The following is a 21,116-nucleotide window of genomic DNA, read 5'->3' as shown; positions in this document are numbered from 1 at the left end:
AAACTGTACGGCCATCCACACCACAATTCCACATTACACACACACACACACACGCACATGCACATACGCTTACACATACATACACATACACCCCCTTCCCCCATGTCTTTCTCGTCATACAGCGACCGCCTTCTTTTTACTTTCCGTTTCCCCCCTTCGCTGCGTGCCTTTTCTCCTCTCTATTCTTTGCGCTCGTCTTTGTTGTGTGCGCTTTGGCGGCGCCCCCTGTTGTGCCTCCCACCACCGCCATCCCTCCCTTGTTGTGGTGCTGCCGCGCTTCGCACCGCCACGAACCTGATCGCAGAACTTCATATGACCCGACTCGTTGCAGTGAAGCTCTCATAAAAAAACACAGCGAGGCGACGAAAAAAGCTTCAGCGTCGCCCGACACCGATCATAAGCCATAATACACATTAGAGCCCACTCCACAAGACCTCCCTGTCGTTGGGTCTTGCATCTGCCCCGTCTTTGAAACTTTCTCGGCGCAGAATAGGTAACTTTTATCTTCATTACGCTTTTCCCTCTCTCCTCCCTTCCCTCCCTCCCCGAGACGGCCAGCACCGTAAACAGAAAAAGATCGACATCGCATGCGAGTGTCAGCCTGACGCGATAAAAGTGTGCGTTCCGCATTTTTTTGTCTGCACATCTCTCTTCTCTTTTTTCCACGCGCGTGTGTGTGTGTGCGTGTATTTGCTTCCTAAGTGACCGTTGCTGCGTTAACTCATCTCGCTGCTTCCTCTTCGCACCGTTTCTCACACACTTACACACACACACACACTCGTTTGTGTAAACACCTCTCCCGAGGCACTCCTCCTTTTGTAATCGTCGACGATCATCACGTCCTTCGCCAAACTGAAAACGTCTTTTTCTGACTTCTCCCTTTACACTTTCTACTCCTATACATATTGAAGCTCGCGACGCTCACGGACCCACACCCTCAACTCACTTGCCCTTCTCTGTCATCCGACTGTAACCGTTCGCGCCTCTCCTCACTCATTTTGAAGCGGTGCCAGTCACGTTTTCTGTTTCTTCTTTCCTTCCTCTTGCTGCCCACCTGAGAGAACATGTCGTTAGAGGCGGTACTGTTGTACGTGGCGGCGGCCACCCTGGGTGTATGCTGCCTTTTTGCGTACAACTCCTTCCTCTCATCGCCATCGTACATGGAGCACTACTTCCAATTCGCTGCGGTGAAGCACACAGATGACGTGAGCATGCTGCCTCATGCGAAGAACAAAGATTTCTGGAGCAAAATCTCAACCTGGATGACGGTGTTGATGATTGTGCCGATGTTCCTCATGCAGTTCGCCATGTTGACGCCGTGGGTGCTCCGCCAGAAGTTGCAGTATCGCATGATCGTGGGAGCCGGACTCTCGCTCGCTGCCGCGCTACTCGTTCCGGTGTGCGCGGCTGGCGGTGGCATCAGCGAGGGCTCCTCCATGGCTGTGCTCATCGTCGCCTGCATTGTCACTGGCGGCGCGACCACGGTCCTCGAGTCGGCTCTGTTCGCTTTCTTTGGATCACTGCCCACAAAGTATATGACAGGATTTGTGATGGGCGGAGGGTTCTCCGGCAGCATCAGCTCTCTGCTTCGCATCGTCATCACGGTTGGCCTGCCGCCAACATTTTCGGGTGTGAAGACGAGTGCCGTCATTTTCTTTTCGATCGGTATGGCGCTCATGGTGGTGGTGATGGCAATCGTTGTCTTGATGCGCTTCAGCCCACTTGTCCGCTCCTACTGCAAGGACTACCGCCGCTCCGGCGACGTTGCGCGCTGCGCGCAAACGGAGGCCGCAGAAAAGGCGCGAGTGCGGGCCCTTGATAGCGCCGCGGCACCCTGCTCAGGCTCCATGCCGATGCTGGAGCAGGTGCCAGAGCGGGATGCGGATAAGATGATGGCGAATCTGGGGGTGGCGCAGAAGCTGAATGAAGATGATGTGCAGACGAAATCGGCCGCTCCGTTTGAGAGCGTCACGGAGGAGCCGCTTACCGGTTTCGAAGACGATGTGGGCGCAGCGGAGACGGAGGCAAGTGTTTTTGCTGTGGTGCGTAAGATTTGGCTTATGATGGTCTGCCTCATGGCGAATATGCTCACTACCCTTGTGCTGTTTCCCGGCATTGGCCTCACTGCGATGCACAAGGGCAACAGTGCCGCGAGCGGCTCTTCCGAGGGTGACGGAGCGACCTGGAGCGCAGAGGCGATCATGCCGATGGTCATAATCTTAATGTTCAACGTCGGTGACACCATTGGCCGCTTGAGCGTCAATTTTCAAAGGCTGTGGTGCCCCATGCGCTTCGTCCCAGTGGTGGTGGTGGTGCGTGCCGTCGTGTGCGTCATTCCGCTTGTGCTGGGCGTCTGCACACCCAGGGTGATCAACTCGGATGCCAACCCTATCACCGTCTTCGTGGTACTCGGCATCACGAACGGCTACCTGATCGGTCTGACAATGGCTTACGGAAGCAGCGAACCAAGCCTGACAAGCAAGGAGCGCGCGATCGCCGGGGCATGCATGTGCTTTGCGCTTCTTGCCGGCATCACCAGTGGCTCCGTGCTGAGCCTCCTCATTCTTACGTTGGCCCTCTAGCCTACGCGCTCTCGCACAAGCTGTTTCGAATTTGGCTCGACATCACGCTGACTGTGTGCGGGCCACCTTAACCTTTCCTCTCCGCGTGGTCGAAGAGCAAGAGCCTCTCCTTGCCTGGCTATTCGGGTGCCCGCTCTCGCGCGTCGAATCAATGCGAGCCAGAATGGGTGGAATGGAGGCTCATGTCGTAGGCCCTCAACCGTGCTACCGCTTTATGTCTCCGTAACGCCCCGGCCATTTCCCTCGAGTTGGTAAGTGCACATGTCTCTGTGTGTGTCTGTGTGTGTGCTGTCCTCTCGTCGTGCCAACGGTTCTCTTCGTTCAGAGCGTTTGGGAAGAGTGCTGCTGATCAATGTAAAAAAGGGAAAGCACGTCACGCTCAACTCCTCTTCCGCCCTCTTTTTTGTTGTGTCTGACTAAACGGGCGCCAAGACGTAGAGAACATAAGCGAAGGGAGGAGGGGGGGCTCCGTGTAGCGCAAGTGCGGGTCCCCGAAAGCTCTTCGGCGTGAGCGATATATCAGAGAGAGAGAGAAGGGGAAGGGAAGTGTGTGAGGTGATCATGATCACGCAGCTTTCCCTTTTTTCGGGTGCATGCGCGCACTCGCCTTCTTTGTCTCGCGGCTGAAGCGCATGTCTGCTGCCGCCGTCTTCCCCTTTCCGGCGCCGTGTGGGCGCTTTTAGTCTTTCTTCTAGACCTGTGCGCTCATCAGCTCCGTCCGTATCGGCTTCGTGCGGGGTTGTCGTCAAGAGGTGGAAGGTGTGAGAGGGGGTGGGGGCGCAGAGAGGGAAATGCTGACGGGTGGGGCTTGATTGGATATCTGCCGCCTTGCGTGGTGGATGTAGCCCCGCGCTGGAAATGGAAAGCGGTCCACTGATGGACGCAAGACGAAAAGTGAGCCGCTCGCGAACACGAAGCGCATGTCAGTCGCTGCTTGTGGCCAAGCGCACTCCCACCGATTTTTGGTTGGTGGACTGTGAAGCTGCAGCCTCAGCCCTGGGGCGACGGTATCCCTTAACCGAACCGAGTTCGAGGCATGCAACCGCTACTGGAAGAGGGAACGGGTAGGACTCGCGGAGTGGCTGATCTGGTCGCCCCCTCCTCTGCTATAATGGCCGTGAAGTTCTCGCTACTGTCGTTTCACTCCACCTCGTTACCTAACCGCCATGCACGGCTGCGTTTTGTACCTCTGTGCCTCTGGCTGCAAGCTCTCGCTCGTCTAGGATTCATACGCATCACACGGCACCAGACCAACTTGCTGTAGTGCCCGGTCATACAGGCCAGTCTTTCGCAGGCGCTTTGGGCTGAGAGGTAGCAAACAGGGGCAAGCAAATCCCCTTCGTCGTCGTCTTTCACACTTCTCGGACGCGATTTTTCACTTCAGCCAACACCCAAAGGCGCTGTATTCACAGCCATCATCGCCCCTTGCGGAGCGTCACGACGGAGCTGCTCCCCCCTCCCCCCTTTTCTCCATTGAGAGGCATACGCGGGGCGCCAAAAAAGAGGTCCTTGTGCTCCGCGAAAGCAAAGCGAAGGAACGAGAGGAGGGGCACCTGCCACTGCCGCCGACGCGTTTGTCCTGAGGCAACGCAGGCTTCTTTAGGCCTATAGGAGGGAATACCTCAATATATATTAGATGCACCCATCATAGATACACTCTTGTGACTCACGCATCAGAAGTTTGCACCACCACCATCACCACGACCACATCAGAAAGCTACCAGCAACAGCATAGGCGAAGCAACTTCAGGCTAGAGGGGTGGGTGGGCGAGGAAGATCAGTTACACTAACTACGCTGTTTCCCACACTGGTATCCATCTCTGAGCCTCTTCAAAGCTGCAACTGGAGTTTCCACACAGGCGCATCTAACCCGCTCGTCGATGCAACGAGGCGGCTACTCGTCTTCACCAACAAGCGCACAAAGACGTGGTCCATTTCCACGCTCGTATCAATAAACATATATATATATATATCTATACATATAGATACACTCTGCTTCACTGCCGACCACTCTCCGACTCCCCTTCTGCTGACCCACTTTTTTTATATACTTCCACCATTTCCCTCTCCCTCGCTCCCTCAGAGAACACACACTTGCATCGCTGCACCGCTTCTGTCTCACCTACTGCTTCCGCCTTTCTTTCTCAGATCCACGTCCGCCCCCCTTTCCGACGTGATATCGCTGCGCGACGGCGCATCAACGTCGTCTCGTCCGCCCCATAGCACACCGCGCGCGCACGCCTTTCTCGCTTCCCTTTGTCGGGTAACTTTTCTTTCGAGTTGGCCTTTTTTTTGCGTCTGTGACAGCGGTGCGACGGTACGGCGGCACACTTTCGCTTCCTTCCACTCCCATCGAATATTTCTCTCACACTTTCTGACGAAATTCAGTGTCTTGGTGACCCTCCTCTTTCACCTGCGCGGACATTGTCACGCAGAAGCGGCTCCCCGCCCTTTAGAGATTCACAGCGGCAGAGGTGACCTCGCTCGCCAACCGTCTGCTGCCTGTCACGGAGCTGTGGCGCAAGACCTGATATCCTCTTGTTATAGCGTCTTAGCTCCTTCTCCGCGCTCTCCCTGAACACGATGCAGACCCGCTCTAAGGCTAAGGCTCGCCGAGGTCGGCCGCCGGCGCAGCCCACTGAGGATGTGGAGGTGGTGGAAAGCCAGGCGCAGCAGGACGTACAGAATGAGGAGCAGGCGCCCCCGCAGCAGCAGCAGCAGAACACCGATGTGGCAGAAACGAACGCGAGTGGCTTCCGAGTCATTCAAATCTTGGAGAACTACGGCGTCGCCAGCTCCGACATCAAGAAGCTGATGGAAAGCGGTTTCTACACGGTGGAGTCGGCGGCCTACGCCCCGAAGAAGGCCATCCTGGCCGTTAAGGGGATTAGCGAGAACAAGGCCGAAAAGATTATGGCGGAGTGCGCGAAGCTCGTGCCCATGGGGTTCACTTCGGCGGTTGCCTACCATGAGGCACGCAAGGAGATTATTATGGTCACGACAGGCAGCCGTGAGGTGGACAAGCTGCTCGGTGGCGGCGTTGAAACTGGGAGCATCACGGAGCTCTTTGGGGAATTTCGAACGGGCAAGACGCAGCTCTGTCATACGCTCTGCGTGACGTGCCAGCTGCCCATATCGCAGGGTGGCGCGGAGGGCATGGCGCTCTACATTGACACCGAAGGTACCTTTCGCCCAGAGCGCCTTGTGGCGGTGGCGGAGCGCTACAAGCTGGACCCGGAGGACGTGCTTGCTAACGTGGCGTGCGCGCGTGCCTTCAACACGGATCACCAGCAGCAGCTTCTGCTGCAGGCGTCCGCTATGATGGCCGAGAACCGCTTTGCGCTCATCATCGTGGATTCTGCCACTGCTCTCTACCGCACGGACTACAGCGGCCGCAACGAGCTCGCGGCGCGGCAAATGCACCTCGGCAAGTTCTTGCGCTCGTTGCACAACCTCGCGGAGGAGTACGGGGTGGCTGTCGTGGTCACCAACCAGGTAGTGGCCAACGTAGACGGCTCGGCGCAGATGTTCCAGGCGGACGCGAAGAAACCGATCGGGGGTCACATCATGGCCCACGCCTCGACAACGCGACTGAGCCTACGCAAGGGTCGTGGCGAGCAGCGCATTATTAAAGTGTACGACTCGCCGTGCCTGGCCGAAGCCGAGGCGATTTTCGGTATCTACGAAGACGGCGTGGGCGATGCTCGAGATTGAGAAGCGGTCGGTGCGTTGTGTGTGAGGAAGGGCATCCCGGTGACTTCTTCGGGCGTCTGCTGCCTCGCTCTGCCCCCTTCGCTAAGCCCCCCCGCCCGCCCCCGCAGCGTGCCGCGCGGTTTTCTGAACCGATTCTGGTTATACGTCAAAGCAACTGCACCTCTTATCCTTGGGGCTGCGCACGCTACATCACCAATAGCGCAGGACATTTTCCTATTCTGCTGCTTTCTCTCTCTCTGTCTCTCTGTCCGTCTGTCTGTCTGTCTGCTGTAAGGCGATGAGTGAAGGCGCTGTCTCTCTATCTCTTTCCTCTCTTTTCGTGCGTCAGCGTACGAGGCCTCTACGTGACCGTTGTCTGTCTGTCTGTCTCTCTCTCTCTCCACCCCCACCCCCTCTCAGCCTCGTCAAATGATCTGTTCTTCTTCAGCTTTTGCAATTCCTCATCGCTGTCCCTCCACATCGCCTGCCTTTGCGCTTCGCCTTCTCCTCTTCTGTGCCGCTTTGTGTGTTTCTTCGCCAGCCCTTTTCCCTCTTGTGCGCGCACTTCCCTGTGGGTGCCATGCATGGCTTCTGCGATGCCCGTGTGCGTGAAAGGCGCTGCTCATCGATCTCTTCAGTTTGTTGATCTTTGCTCCTATTTTTGTCTGATTTGGCCGTGCAATGTAAGAGACGAAGGAAGAGGAGGGTGAGCTCCGCGGTTGCCGGCGCGCATGAGGGCTTCAACGGTGAACATTTCAAGTTTTTTTTTCTTCCGAGGTCATGGGGGAGCATCTAATTTCGATCCTGGAAGGGACGAGGACGAGTCGGAGGGAGGGGGAGGGGCGTGGCTTTCTCCAAGCGAGAAGGAAGTCCAACCGGGCCTGCTTTACAGGGCAGTAAATAAAAGGATGCCTGTGCTTACAACGAAAAATTGGGGAAGGTTATCGTGGTAAGGCGAACGCACGCAAGCCGATCTATACCGCCTGTGGATGCCGGCAGCCGAACACGCCTTAGCACCACGACACCCCCTCTATCCTCGCCGTGCAGCTCCCCCCTTCCCCACACTCCCTCACAGCTTCCGTCAGTGTAATGCTGAACGCCTCGGTTCGTCTCCTTTGAACGTGCACGTCGTGGGTGCTCGCATGGGCATGCAGCGCAGGAGTACTCTTTTTTTCTTCTTCCTCTCCCCCCTCTCTCTCTCACTGGTTGCGCCGGCGGGAGCGCGTGGCCGTAGCGCTCATGAAAGAAAAGAGATGCAACAGAGAAAGCGGTCGGCGATGCGCGGATGGAGGCACTGCATACGTGCGCCACTCCGCCAAGGGACAAATGCCGTCAATGACCCGGCCAGTCACCCATTCGCGCCCTCCCTTCTGTTTTCTTTTTTTTTCTGCCCTCGTCCCTCTTTCTTTCCGGGCGGCCTTCGCTTTCTACGACGCCCTTGAAGGCGAAGGACTCACTCATGCGTCTCGCCGGAAGCGTTCGCTCGTTTCTTCGGGATGCCGGAACGCTTTGTCGACCAGTGGAGTGCGCATGCGCCAGCAGTCGCCTGGCCTACTCTCTCACCATTGCTCCCTCTCTCTTACTCCACCCAACTCCCTTCTCCTGTCGAACTATTGACTCCCTGCATCGCTCCAATCTCCTTCCCCATTTCCTCTGCTGCGCTGACACACACCAACACGCACCTACCCACACATGCGCCAACCCGTGCACAGGAATTACCAGGTAAGGAAGAGTTTCTCTTAATCTCCTCCCCTTCGGGCCTCCTCGCGAAAATGACGACCAAGCGCCGCAACCACGGACGTTCAAAGCCCCCGCACAGCCGCGGTCGCGTCAAGCCGATCCACTGCTTCAACTGTGGTCGTCTGACGCCGAAGGACAAGGCCGTCGGACGCTTCGTGGTGCGCCGCATGCTAGATGCCGCCTCTGCCCGCGATGTGGCGGAGGCGTCCCCTGTGTACGGCGCCAACTTTCCGATGCCGAAGCTCTATATGAAGCAGCGCTTCTGCATTGCGTGCGCCATTCACAGCCGCACCGTGCGCGCTCGCCCGGTCGAGAGCCGCAAGACGCGCTACACGAAGAAGGTGCCGTACCGTCCCGCCGGGAAGAAGTAAGAGAACACGCTGAGGGTTGCGAAGCGCTCACGCGCTTTCCACGCAGCGGGTGACGCAAAGGGAAAGAAGCGGGGCTTCGGTGGGCGGAGGGGGCGGCATGTCGGGCAACGCTGCTGTGCGGACGTGCGCGCTCCTCTACTACTCTGCACCCCGATTTCCCAGCTCACGCGAGGCCCTCCGCGTCTGTCCGCCCTCCTCCCCTCCCCACCCCCTGTCGCCTGCGTTCTATCACCGTTTGATTTGGCCTTTTCGTTTTTCTTTTGCTTCTTTTCGCCCTCAGCGGTTGTCTCTGTTTTTTTGTTCGACCCAAGAAAAAGCCCTCAATAGGCGGCGGTAAAGTCTTCAGCAGCCGCGAGTGAAGCCACTGAAGCGCATAGCGGTGATTCTCTTCAGACAGCGGAAGATGAGCCACACAGAATGCTCAGGAGCAGGTGAGCTGGAGCACACCCGTTACACGGTTGACGGTTGACGATGCTTTGCTGAAGCGAGGATCAACTACCGAGGCACGCTTATGAGGTGCGGAAGCGGATACAGCTACTCTAGCGTACACGTGTTTGACTTCGTGGGCGAAGCTGCTCCTCGTTGACGGGTGGCCTCTTTATTTCCGCGCCGGCCCAGGTCCGTTGATCGAACACCCACGCGTGTTGCCATGAATTCATGAATCGATGGTCTTGTGTCTTTTTTCCGACGCACCTCTCTGAGCGTGTTTCCCGCTCCCTCACACCTACACACACACACACACGTTCCCTCCGCGACCAAGCAACTGAAAGGGTAACAGCTCTCTTTCCTGTAAGCTCCACTCCCTACACAAAGGCAGCGGCGACCGCGGGGGGGCGAGGGCAGTGAAATCTTCATTGACGTGTGCGTGCACGTGCACTTCACAGTCCCAGTAGCGCCAGCAACGCCTGACGTACACGCGCACAGAGACGCGAGATACTCTTCACAAGCACGCGTAGGCGTACGCACACCACTACGCATACACAGATATACTTTTTTCGCCATAGATAACCTACCCGAGGATACGAAGACGGCACGACACAGACACACACACACCTATATATATATATTTACACGAGCTCAAAGGGAAAGGCTTCTCACGAGGCGCTTCCAGGGCAAAGCCGCACGCGCTTCTTTTCTCTCTTCCGGGCTCGATGACGAGCATTGAGAAATTGCAGTTGTGTGGCGTGCGCAGCTTCGACCCAAACCCGGCGAATCAGCAGTTCATTCAGTTTCAGAAGCCCTTAACAGTTATTCTGGGTAAGAATGGTGCTGGTAAAACGACCATCATTGAGGCACTGCTGAACGCGTGTACAGGGGTCATGCCGCCCGGCAGCGGGACCGAAAAGGGCTCCTTTGTGTACGACCCCAAGGTTGTCGGTGAAACAGAGGTGAAGGCACAGATTCGACTCATCTTCATCGGAAAGGGCGGAAAGCTCATGCAGGTCATCCGCTCCTTCCAGGCCACACGCAGCGCGCACCGCGTCACCTTCGCGACCTTGGACAACACCGTCGCCTTCCAGGACTCGGCCACCGGGGAGGTGATCTCGAGCACGTACCGCGCCAGCGACGTCGACCGCGTCGTGCCAGAGATGCTCGGCGTGTCGCCAGCTGTGCTGGAGCATGTTATTTTTTGCCACCAGGAGGAGTGCAACTGGCCGCTGGGACCGCCGAAGGACGTGAAGCGCATCTTTGACGACATCTTTGCCGCTACTCGCTACGTGCTCGCACTGGAGCGGCTGCGGGAAAATAGCAAAGAGTTCCGCCGCCAGCTCAAGGAGCACGAGGCAAGTCTTATGGCGTTGCGGGAGCACCGCGAACAGGCGAAGCAGCTCGAGCAGCAGATTGCGCAAAAGGAAAGCGTTGTCAGCGCCATTCAGAGCCGCAGCACCAGCATAGAGCCAGAGCTACGAGACTTGCGCCAGGCACGCGAGGAGCTGCGCACAGTGGAGGAGCAGATCGAAGCGATGCAGCGTGAGGTGGCGGTCACGAGCGGGCGTCTCGAAGAGCGCCGCGAGGCGGTGCGCCGGATGGGTGTTCCGGTCACAAGTCAGTCACTAGAGGAGCTGCTTGAGCTGCGTAGCAGCTTCGCCGCGCAGATGCAGCAGCACGAGGATGGGCTGGTGGACGACAGCAAACACCACGACGCAGCCTCTGCGCGGCGACGCGCTCTCGAGGAGGAGATGTACAAGTGCCGCTCGAACGTGCAGCTGCTGGAGCGGGAGGCGCAGGTGCATAAGCAAAATGTTGCTCAGCTTCGTGAGCTAATTCAGCATCTTTCCAGTGAGTTTGTCCTGGGCGAGGACAACATTGATGAGCGTAGCCTGCAGCGTGTGCTGCAGAAGGCAGTGGAGGCCGTATCAGCGGCGCGTCAGAGTGTTCACACTGTGACAGAGAGCTTTCAACAGCGCATTCGAGACGCGGAGGAGGGCGCACAGAGAGGCTCGCGCGCGGCAGACGGGTGTAGGAAGGAGATCGAGATGCGCGAGCAGGCCTTGGAAAGCTTGCGTCGCCGCCTGAAGGAGAACGCCGCTGCCGTCGCAGCCCTTGGCGGAAGTGAATGCCGCTTGCAGCTGCGACAGGTCCAGGCAGAGGCGGAGGAGCTGCAGCAGCGCGTCGCTGCCGCGGAAGAGTTGCGGAAAAGGGGCAGCAAAGGGCAGCGCAGTGAGCGCATTCTTATGGAACTTGAGGAGCAAAACAGTCATGTGGCTCAACTTCGAGAGGAGATTATGCAGTGGAAGATGCTCGAGCGCCTCCAGCAGGATATAGCACTGCTGCGCCAGCAGGTCGACGAATCCAGTGCGGCCGTGGTGACGGCTTTGCGACGAGACGTGCTTCCGATTCTGCAAGAGGTCGGCGTGGCGACACCACATGGGGTGGCTGCCGACTCTCTGTCGCTGCAGGCCCTAACGGATTTGCGCATACAAACCGCCCAGATGCAGACATTGAAGACGGAGGAGTTGCATTCGCTGCAGACACGCTTGCTGGAGCTGGAGAAGGCGTGCGCGATGGACGAGCAGAAAACCTCTTACTGCACGGAGGAGCTGCGCCAGTGCCGCGAGGTGGTGGACGCTGGCACCCGACAGTGCGCCGGCCGTGTCCACAACATGGACGCGTACGAGGAGGTGCTCCGGGAAGCGAAAGAGGCAGCGGAGGCGGCGGCGCAGCGGCGCCATGCCCTGGAGGCTCTTGCGACGTGCTACCAAGACTTCGCGGCGTTGGCGAAGGAGGGGAAGACTTGTGCGCTTTGTGAGCGCCCTTTTGACACCGACGAGGCGCTGGAGCACTTTCTGACGCGAAACGAGAACGCACATTGCACCAGCCCCGAGGCACTGGCAGCTGTGCAGACAGCCGTCACCGCAGCCCAGGCCGCCTACGAGAGTGTTGAAGAGCTGCAGAGCGTTGTGGTAGCTGTACGGCAGCATAAGGGCCGTATCCCGATTCTGGAGGCCGACCTCGGCGCGCTGGAGGACAGAATGAAGGTGCATCGAGCAGAGCAGCGCAAGGCTTGCGCTGCCCGTGATGCTGCCCAGCATGTGTTGCATCAGCTAGACACTGCCTACCAGCACTTGTGCCTGGTGTGCGCAATGGAAGAGAAGACCGCTGCGCTGCATGACACGCTGGTGAGGAAGGAAAAGGATGCTGAAGTGGCTCAGGCGGAGTGGCACGAGGAAGAGAGGGGACGAAAGCGGGGCGGCGGCGACGGTGCCGCGTCACGAGAGGAGTCGTCACACCGCTCCTTTGCTGATCTTTCTGAAGCATACGCTGCAGCAGCGGAGCGACTGCACAACCTGAACAGACAGTTCACGGAGGCCCAGCGAGTGGAGCGCGGCCAGGACGAAAATGCAGCAGAGCGGCAGCTACAGGAGCGTAAGACAGCGATGTTTCAGGCGGAGGTGGCGGTGGCGAAGCTTGATGATCTGGAGGCGGCTGCTCGCAAACAGCAGGAGGAGGCCACTCAGCACCGCACCCGAGTAGAGGAGCTGAAGCGCCAAGCAGCAGAGGCGCAGCGCAGTGTGGAGGCCCATCAGCAACGCCTTCTGCAGCTCCGTGCAGAGCTGCAGAGGGTGGAAGCTGCGGAGCGCGGTGCTTTGGACGCCGCAGAGGAGCAGCTCCGTCAGTTGCAGCGGGCGCTGCCTCCAGTGCTCACCTACATGCAGAACGGCTGCATCGAGCGACTGGAGGAGCTTCGGGGGCACTTGCGCGAAACGGAAGGTGCGTACGATGCGGCGGCTCAGGAGGAGGAGGGACTTGCAAGCAGGATCCAGGAGGCGCGGAAGACACTATGTGACCAGCACCGCCGCTCCCTTGAGATAGATAGACATATCGATGTCCTACAGCATGAGGCGTCCATCGCGGCCGATGAGGCGCACCTGGCAGAGACGGAGCGCGCCCTCACCTCTCTGAAGTTGGACCGTCTGCACGGCGTGGAGCAGTTGCTGGGGGAGGAGGCGAGACAGGCGAGCTTGGCAACGCTGCGCGAGATGATCACTGCGAAGATGACGTCGCTGGAGAAGATACGAGCCCAGCAGGACGGCAACATGGAGGCGATGCTGCTTGATGTGAATCAACTGAAGGAGCAACTCCGCGGCGACAAGTACCGGCACATCGAGAAGCGCTACCGCTCCACGTTTCTGAAGGTTCAAACCACGGAGATATCTATTCAGGACATCGAGAAGTACTATAGTGCGCTGGAGAAGGCAGTGCAGTCCTACCACCAGGAGAAGATTGCGCAGATCAACCAAATCATCGCGGAGTTGTGGCGCCAGACGTACCGCGGCAGCGATATTGACACGGTAGAAATTCGTTCAGAGACTGAAGGCACAACGACGACAGCGGCGAGGCGCAGTTATAACTACCGCGTTGTCATGAAGCGGGGCAATAATGAGATGGACATGCGCGGCCGCTGCAGCGCTGGGCAGAAGGTGCTGGCTTCGATCATCATTCGACTCGCGCTGAGCGAGGCCTTCTGCTGCGACTGCGGCATCCTCGCACTTGATGAGCCGACAACAAACCTCGACGACGACAACGCCCGAAGCCTGGCAGAGGCCCTGCGCACTCTCATCCAGGTTCGGAGGGCGGTGAAGCACTTCCAGCTCGTTGTCATCACGCACGACGAGCAGTTTGTTCGTGCACTTGGTGGGCAGTCGCTGGAGAAGTTTTACTACGTCCACAAGGATCGAGAGGGCGCCTTTTCAGTCATTGACGAGCGCACGTTTGATCAACTCTTTGCATGAGGAGGAGGGAGGTGGGGGGGGGAGGGCGGCCCTGTGCACTGTGCGATTTCTGTCTGTTGTTCTTTCCAACTCGCTTCCGGTGCGCGCACGCATGCTGTGATTCTCCGCTACGCTTCAGCCGCGAAGCGTTCTACGCCGATAGCTTGGGCTGCTTTGTGATAGACGACGAGCTTTTTTTGCCGTCACTTTGAGGACGTGTGTGCTTGCCATCTTGCGTGCGCGGGCTTACTCGGAGCAGCTCTCACGCTCACTTCTCTCCCTCCATAGCTCTCTTGTTGCCCTTTCACGTTGTACGCGAGCTGCACCTCCGTTGTGTGGCTGCCTTGGTTGCCGATGCCGAGGTGCTCTCGTCTTGTCGTCGAGTTATTTGTTGCTTCACCTCACGCTCCCCGCATATCGGCCACGAAATCATCCCTCCCTCTCTTCGCCACTCTCTTTCCTTCTCTCTGACTGCTTGCGCTTGACAATTCCTCCGCTTTCCCTCTGTCTTTTGTCTGCCCCTCCCTCCCCCCTCTCTCTCTGCCTGTGCGTGTGAGTGTGTGCTGCAGACGACAGCGCTCTATGTCAGTAGCGGCTGCGGAGGTGGCCACTTCGTAGCGATGGCACAGAGAAGTGCACAGTCACAAGCTACTGCCTTGGTAAGCAATGGGCGAAAGGGGGTCGTATCAACTTCTCTTTCTTCTTTCCTCCGGATAGAGAGGAAAGCACCGCCGCCGTTGCGTTTGCGTCTACCCGGTCCCTGCGGCGTCGCGCGCTCCCACCGCTTCCTCACCCCCACTCCTGTGGTTAGGCGCTCTCGCTCTCCTCTCTCTGGCCCAGCCCTCTGCTTAGCTCACCACCGTTTTCTACCTTGCCCCACCCCCTCCCCTCTCCGTCTGCGGAATCGATGAGAGACGTGATCTTTGGCGGCGACCCCCCGTCTTCCACTGCTTCGTTTCTTCCATTTCAGCAACGATCGCCTTCTCTCCTTGAGCCCACAGGCCTGCCCTCTTTGATTCGCCCGCCTTCCTATCCACACCCACACACATCCACACCCACCACAGCTGCTGCGGCGGGTAAGAGAATGACGACAGAGGTCGGCCCCGACGACAGTGTCGTGAACAACTTTATCATTGTCCCGCCATGCCCAAAGTCTGAGTGGACCATACACAACTTTGAGCTGCTGCACAAGCTGGGAGGTGGCAACTATGGCGATGTCTACCTGGCGAGCGTGCGCAAGAGCAATTACGTCGTTGCCATCAAGAAATTATCGATCAAAAAGCTGGCAGAGTTCGACATTGCGAACCAGCTGCGGCGCGAGATCGAGATTGCCTTCAACACGCGGCACAAGTACCTCCTGCGCACCTACGCCTACTTCTTCGACGAGCACGATATTTACCTGATACTGGAGCCATGCAGCAATGGCATGCTCTACAGCGAGTTGAATCGCGTGAAGCTGTTCCCACCCCCGACGGCAGCCCGCTATGTGGCGCAGTTAGCTGAGGCGCTTCTGTACCTCCATCAGCACCATATCTTGCATCGCGACATCAAGCCCGAGAACATTCTGCTCGACCACAACCAGAACATCAAACTTGCCGATTTCGGCTGGTCTGTGCATGACCCGCTGAACCGACGCAAGACCTCCTGCGGCACACCTGAGTACTTTCCACCTGAGATAGTTAGTCGGCAGCCATATGACATGAGCGCCGACCTCTGGTGCCTGGGCATCTTCTGCTTTGAACTGCTAGTCGGCCATACCCCCTTCGTCAGCAAGGACAACGACCAAATCTACAAGAAGATTCATGCGATGCAATACAGTATCCCCGACAGTGTCCCGCCAGAGGCGAAGGATTTGATTTCAAATCTGCTCATACGCGAAGGATCAAAGCGGCTGGCGCTGCACCGCGTGCTGAACCACCCGTTCTTGCTGAAGTACTACTACATTCCAAACGGTATTACGCCGCCGACGGGAAAAAGACCGCGCAGCTAACAAAGTGAGCTTTAGAAAGCGCATGAACTCGATCTCTTCGGATAGATGCACACGCTCTCTCTTTCTCTTCCTCTTCCTCGTGTGTGTGTGTGGGGGGGGGCGAAGAGCAGTATGCACACTGTAGGCATGAAGCGCTTCAGTAGAGGGTACGCTAGAGACGTGCCTGAGGAGGTTGCGTTCCGCTTTGGCGCTGGAGGCTGCATTTTCGCGCCGTCAAAGATCCGACAAACGTCCATCTATTTATCGAGCGTGGCATCGTCCCTTCACAGCCCCCCTCCCTCACCGTATGTCTGTGTGCTCCTTCGCCGCCTTCTCCCTCACGACGCTGCCCACGTCAGATCTTTTTCGCCCTCAGGCCCTCCGCTTTTTCGTCTCATCTTCCCTGTTTCTATTTTTGGTGTACGCTACCCCTGGGACGCTCTTTTCTGTGTATGCTGTCGCGCGCCGGAGGTGTCACTCTATTGCACGAGTCGCCCCCGCTGTAAGTGCCGTCTTTAGAGTCTCTTCTCCCCCCTCTTCTTTCATCCATGAGGGCAGAACTCGGCTGTGGCCGCCGTGCTCGTTGGCTGTCCTCCGTCGTGTCCCTTTCTTTCATGTGTGTTTGCTGTTCTACAGCTCTTTTTTTTCCATCTTCCTCCCGTTGCTATTCTTAGACGCACACGTAAGCCGTGGAATCGCCGCCCTCATACAGCACCGAGCAGGACATCACGTTCCTGGTCGCTGTAATGCTGCATGCTGGTCAACACTCGAAGCTAAAGAACATGGAGCCGCCTTTCCGCGCTATTGCCCCCCTCCGCGCGTTTTTGCTTTTCCAACGATTTCTGCATGGCGTGCTCGAAGGACAGGAGGAGGCGGGGATAACTACCTCGCGCTGCGGCTGGTGAGAAGCGCTGCTTCGCTGCCCCAGCTTTTTCTGGTGGGCGCCACAGCTACTGTTCGGCGCTGTGCCTCTGCACGGGGCGACTGCTCTTACCGACCTTGGATCTGTGCGTCTGTCACAAACGTTTGCTCTTTCCTCACCGCTGCCTCCTTTCGCTTCCCTACGACGGCAAGCACACACACAAACACACGCATACATCACATCCTTCGCACCCGCACACCAACAGGACTACAAGGAAGGAAACCTTGAGGCAGACCAGTACCGCGGCCAGCATCTACCGCACACCCATAGATTTTCTGACGCGAGCGCAGCGGGCGCATTCAGAGACGGAGCCCACACCATCGTCCGCACACAGACTGCTCGTTGGCCGCTAGGGAACCAGCCTCGTGCCCCTGTCTTTGGATCCGCAATCTTTGAGAGCACGTACCCAGCCGCGCATTGCCTCACGCTTACAGCGAGTGGGGGTGCTCTTGGAGGAGTGGGGTGGGTTTCCCTGTTGCCGGCGTGGCACACCACTTATTCGTGCGTAGTACTCGATAAACAGCCGCCACGGCTGACTCAAGGCCGCGTACAGGCACGCATACCAAATCCCCGTTCCCTCCCTTCCTCCCCTGTGTCTCTCTCTCTTTCCCTCTGCACGACCTCTCAAAGCTGAAATGGAGTACAGAGGCACTGTCATGTCACCCGTGGATGCAGAGATCAGCATTCGGCAGCTACGGTCCTTCTCGATGGAAGAGGTGGGCACGCCTTCCTGGAAAGATCAACGTGAGGCAATAGAACGGCTCAACATGTGCACGCACAGCAACGCCACGCAGAAGACAGACGACTTCGTGAAGTCATTCCTCCTGGAGCACGACAAGCTTGGCGACGTCCTGCACGAGCTGCTGGTGATGGAGGTTTGGCGGCAGCGCGTGCTGCCGGGCGTTTTCGAGGCGGTCACACAAAACCCGACGGCGACGTATATGTATTGCGCTTACGAGTCGGTACTGGTGAACCTGCTGGAGTGCATATGCTTTTACGAGGAAGTCGTGGTTGGATTCGGCGATGACGTTCTAGAGCTGATTGATTACTGTTGGCGCCAGGTGTCTTGTCTCTTCTCTGAGAAGAACCTTGGCGAAGTACCTGCTGCAGCCGCGAAGGAGAGCCCGCTCGCGTACCTGGAGCAGCAGCTACGGGAGCAGCGCATTCAGCGTGCAATGGGATGCATCTCGTTGCTGTGGTTCGTCACGGACCGCTTAGATGCTCTGCCGATGTCTGCCATGAACAGCATCTTGCGGAAGAACGACATCCCTTTCGGCTTGGCTGAGGTGCTGCTCCTTCAGCCGTGGCTGCGGAGTTCTGCTGGCGAGGTGCAGAAGTTTCAGAGCGGCGCCTTTGTCTTGGCGCATGGGAACGAGTCGCAGCGGGTATGTGTGCCAGAGGCACATGCGTGGTTCTGCCTGCATAAGCTGCTGTGCGACGCCGGCTGTCGTCGACAGTACCCGTACACGCAGCACAAGAAAGCCACGCTACTGCGTCTACGATCGCTCATGAGCGAGACACTGCTGGATCAGCTGCCTGCACTGCAAGATGTCCAGCGTGCGCTCGAGGAACTGTCCTTTATGGAGCCGCCAACCGGTACGGAAGAGAAGTTCCGCAGCACCCTCATCATAGAGCAGGTGCCGCGGTTAATGTCGGCCATTGACTTACCGACCGTGAATTGGGCCTCGCAGGTTGAAAGGATGAAGCGGCTGCTCTGTGACCGTAGCGAGGCCGTCAGCGATGCCATGCGCATGTCTCAGCTCTTCGACGTTATGTTTGCCGATCATTAGTGAGACCACAGTATTGGCGTGCGCTCGTAAGAAGAGGAAGCATGAAAAAGAAGCGATGACGTTTCGTCTCCGAGTTCTTTACCCCTTCCCCGACTCCTCCACCTCTCGCCCACCGCCTCCCTATCCGAACTTCAGAGAGGGCGGCGGCGGCGGCTGCCGCCTTAACTGATGTGAAGGTCTCCTCTGTTTTTTTTTCGGACTCTGTCAATCCGGCGACGCGGAGAAAAGCAGGCAAAACCTCTGCCAGCGGATGATGGCCATCAAGGACGATATTGTTCACGTCCATCATCGGAGTGTGTATATGTTCGTCTAAACCGATGCCTCTTGGTGCTGCCAGCGCTCTTGAGAGGTGTCTCTGTACTGGGCAGTGCCAGCCCTCTCTCTCGATCTCTTCTCCCCCGTCTTTCGGCGCGGCAGCAAAAGCGTTGGCGGAGGAGCCCGCCACTCTCTCCCCCTCCGATTCGAGGCGCCGTCTGCCCTTTTCTTCACCACGTTACCCCCTTCTCTTTCCCCTGTTTGCGGCTTCTGAACTCACGCACGCCACCAACGTCCCTACTCTGACCCTGTCTGCCCCTTGCCGAGTCGGCTCGCGTACACGGACTATCTGGACAACACGCGCACACGCCTATGCGCAGGCTGCAGGGTCTTACCTGCGCGCGCACCAACATCCAGCAAAAGGGGGAACAGTAGGACAGGGAAGGGTCCCACTGGGCCCATACTTGCTGCCTCCTCCTCTGCCCTACTTTTCATTTCTCTATACCTTTCTCTTGCACATACATATACGACGTGGCACACGGGCACACGCGCATACGCTGACGGTCGTGGTCGCCCCAGCCCCTTCGTCCTTCGTCCCTGGATGTTTGTGCTGCACCGGCGTCTTTCTCTCTCTTTCTCAAGGCACCAAGGAGACCCATATTATAGACAACGCGTAGCCACAGAAGAAGAAAAAAAGGAAACCATTCACAGACGCCAGAGTCACACACAGCCGCGCTTTCTCTCTCTCTAATCGAAGGAAACGGTCAAAAACAATAAGCGCCACAAAGAGCTGTAAAGGAGGCGCATAAGATACACAAGAGGCAGGTGGACGAGAAGGCCGTTAAAGGACCCCTCCTCCCCCTCCCCGTCATTGTGCTTGTTACCTCGTCTCCCTTTCGTTGGGTGTGAGGGGCCCACACTGTTGCCCGTGCGAGAGAAGCAAAAAAAAACAGAAGCGAAAGGGCGAGCGGATACACAGTCCCGTTTTGCCCCCGCCCGCCCTCGCATTACGCTTTTTTTCGTTTTCAGCGTTTTCTACTTGTCTGCGTGTTGTGTCTGCCGCACCAGACCGCCCCCTTCCCCCAGCCGCTAACACCATCACCACCACCAGATACACACACCAGTCATCACCCCTTCCATTCTTCTCGTACCACTGCCCCTCTTTCTACTTCCCTTTCTGGGTGCGTCTCTTTGTCTCTGCAAGTGTGTGCATGTGTGTGTGTGTGTGAGGGGGCGCGTATTCCTGCGTAAAAGTGTGCATCTCCGTACCCCTTCTTCGTTGTCCTTTTTTCCCCTCGCGTCCTTCATTCAGCCCACTTTCCAGGAGTAGGGCCTCTTCCACCCGCCTACCCTCCCCTCTTCCCTTGTGTCGGGGCAGCACCTGCGACGCCCCTTTCTTCGACTCACTGCGGTGGCTACTTCGCTTCCGTTTGCCGAGGTAGCAGTTGCCTAGTGTCTTCGGGCGTGTGTGTCTAATTGTAAGTAAGGTCGTTGCGCCCGCCTTTCCTATTCCTTCTTCATCCAGCCGTTGCCCCCATTTGCTTTCCGGGAGTGTTTTTTTATTTTTATCTTCATTTAGCCACTCTCTCTCTCCCTGGTGCGCAGAGGTATAATCTTGGACTGCTTTCCCCGCCCTTCTGAACAGATACTGCCGCTCGTGTCGTTGCCGTGTGTGTGTGTGTGGTGGTGGTGGGGTGTATACGTGCATGCCTTGGCGCCTTTTCCGTAGACATACTCTTCTTCTATCCTCTACCCGCCCAGCCACTCTTTTCCCTTTGCCTCTTTTCGCTTCTCTGCTGTCCTATTGAGCGCCCCCCATATAGAAGTACGCTTGCGAGCGTTCTATGAAAAGTGCTACTAAATGCTGCACCGCATCGAAAAGGAGAAACAAAGCTGACACACAAAAAAGGAAACGAACCTCCAACACAGTTTGACGCACTCTCCGTCGCTGTGTGTGTGTGTGTGCGTGTGCCACCCCTCGTCTTGACGTTCAGCTCACGTGACACACTGCCGCAAACTCACCAACCAAAGATAAAGAAATCGCCTGCTCCGCCGCTTCTCTTCTTCCTTTCGTCCTTCATCATCTCTCTCTGTCTTGGTGTATTTATGTGTGCCTTTGTGTGTACGCGTGGTTCTTCTTTCCCCACCCCACCCCTCTCCTTGTCTTGCCCGCGCTACGACTGCCAGCTCGCCCTTGCCCGTCTTTGCGTTTGTGCGCGAGCGTGTGTGCCCTGCCACCGCTCCCTCCCTCTCCCCCTCTCCCCTCCCGCTGCCAACACATCGAACGAAGGGCGTATACATAGACCACGAGAGAGCAAAAGGGGGTCTTCAGCAACCACCACCACCACCACAAAAAACACGATATCGACGCTTAGCGGCAAACAGTGGTTTCCTTCGTCTCCTTTACCATTTCAGATACACACACGCACACACACGCACAAACTCTACCCTCTGCCTTTTTTTGACGTCGCTTTGCTTGTGTGTATGTGTGCAGGCGTGCTCCCCCCTTTCCTTTTCTCCTCCTATCTTTGACCCTCTTTTTTTCTCTCTCTCCTCCACATTTCCACCTTCTCTTCTTCTT

The 21,116-nt window shown here is 57.5% G+C and overlaps 6 protein-coding genes across 6 annotated transcripts; all 6 read left to right on the top strand.

The window, feature by feature from the left end:
• Positions 1–1,064: 1,064 nt before the first annotated feature.
• On the top strand, positions 1,065–2,582 carry LSCM1_03068 (uncharacterized protein; the record flags this gene model as incomplete). The annotated part of the gene is made up of 1 exon (XM_067320620.1): positions 1,065–2,582. The coding sequence occupies one exon, from the start codon at positions 1,065–1,067 to the stop codon at positions 2,580–2,582; it is 1,518 nt and encodes a 505-aa protein (XP_067177230.1).
• Positions 2,583–5,165: 2,583 nt separating this feature from the next.
• On the top strand, positions 5,166–6,296 carry LSCM1_03067 (uncharacterized protein; the record flags this gene model as incomplete). Its single annotated transcript, XM_067320619.1, has 1 exon — positions 5,166–6,296. One exon carries the CDS (start codon positions 5,166–5,168, stop codon positions 6,294–6,296), a length of 1,131 nt encoding a protein of 376 aa, XP_067177229.1.
• A 1,751-nt stretch (positions 6,297–8,047) lies between these two features.
• On the top strand, positions 8,048–8,386 carry LSCM1_03066 (uncharacterized protein; the record flags this gene model as incomplete). Its single annotated transcript, XM_067320618.1, has 1 exon — positions 8,048–8,386. One exon carries the CDS (start codon positions 8,048–8,050, stop codon positions 8,384–8,386), a length of 339 nt encoding a protein of 112 aa, XP_067177228.1.
• A 1,151-nt stretch (positions 8,387–9,537) lies between these two features.
• Positions 9,538–13,620, top strand: LSCM1_03065 (uncharacterized protein; the record flags this gene model as incomplete). Its single annotated transcript, XM_067320617.1, has 1 exon — positions 9,538–13,620. One exon carries the CDS (start codon positions 9,538–9,540, stop codon positions 13,618–13,620), a length of 4,083 nt encoding a protein of 1,360 aa, XP_067177227.1.
• Positions 13,621–14,683: 1,063 nt separating this feature from the next.
• On the top strand, positions 14,684–15,589 carry LSCM1_03064 (uncharacterized protein; the record flags this gene model as incomplete). The annotated part of the gene is made up of 1 exon (XM_067320616.1): positions 14,684–15,589. One exon carries the CDS (start codon positions 14,684–14,686, stop codon positions 15,587–15,589), a length of 906 nt encoding a protein of 301 aa, XP_067177226.1.
• A 1,536-nt stretch (positions 15,590–17,125) lies between these two features.
• LSCM1_03063 (uncharacterized protein) lies at positions 17,126–18,280 on the top strand (the record flags this gene model as incomplete). The annotated part of the gene is made up of 1 exon (XM_067320615.1): positions 17,126–18,280. One exon carries the CDS (start codon positions 17,126–17,128, stop codon positions 18,278–18,280), a length of 1,155 nt encoding a protein of 384 aa, XP_067177225.1.
• Between the last annotated feature and the right edge of the window lie 2,836 nt (positions 18,281–21,116).

Source organism: Leishmania martiniquensis, chromosome 28, assembly GCF_017916325.1.
Source record: "Leishmania martiniquensis isolate LSCM1 chromosome 28, whole genome shotgun sequence".
In the NCBI taxonomy this organism is placed as follows: domain Eukaryota; phylum Euglenozoa; class Kinetoplastea; order Trypanosomatida; family Trypanosomatidae; genus Leishmania; species Leishmania martiniquensis.
This window is presented reverse-complemented; position numbering and strand designations above follow the sequence as displayed.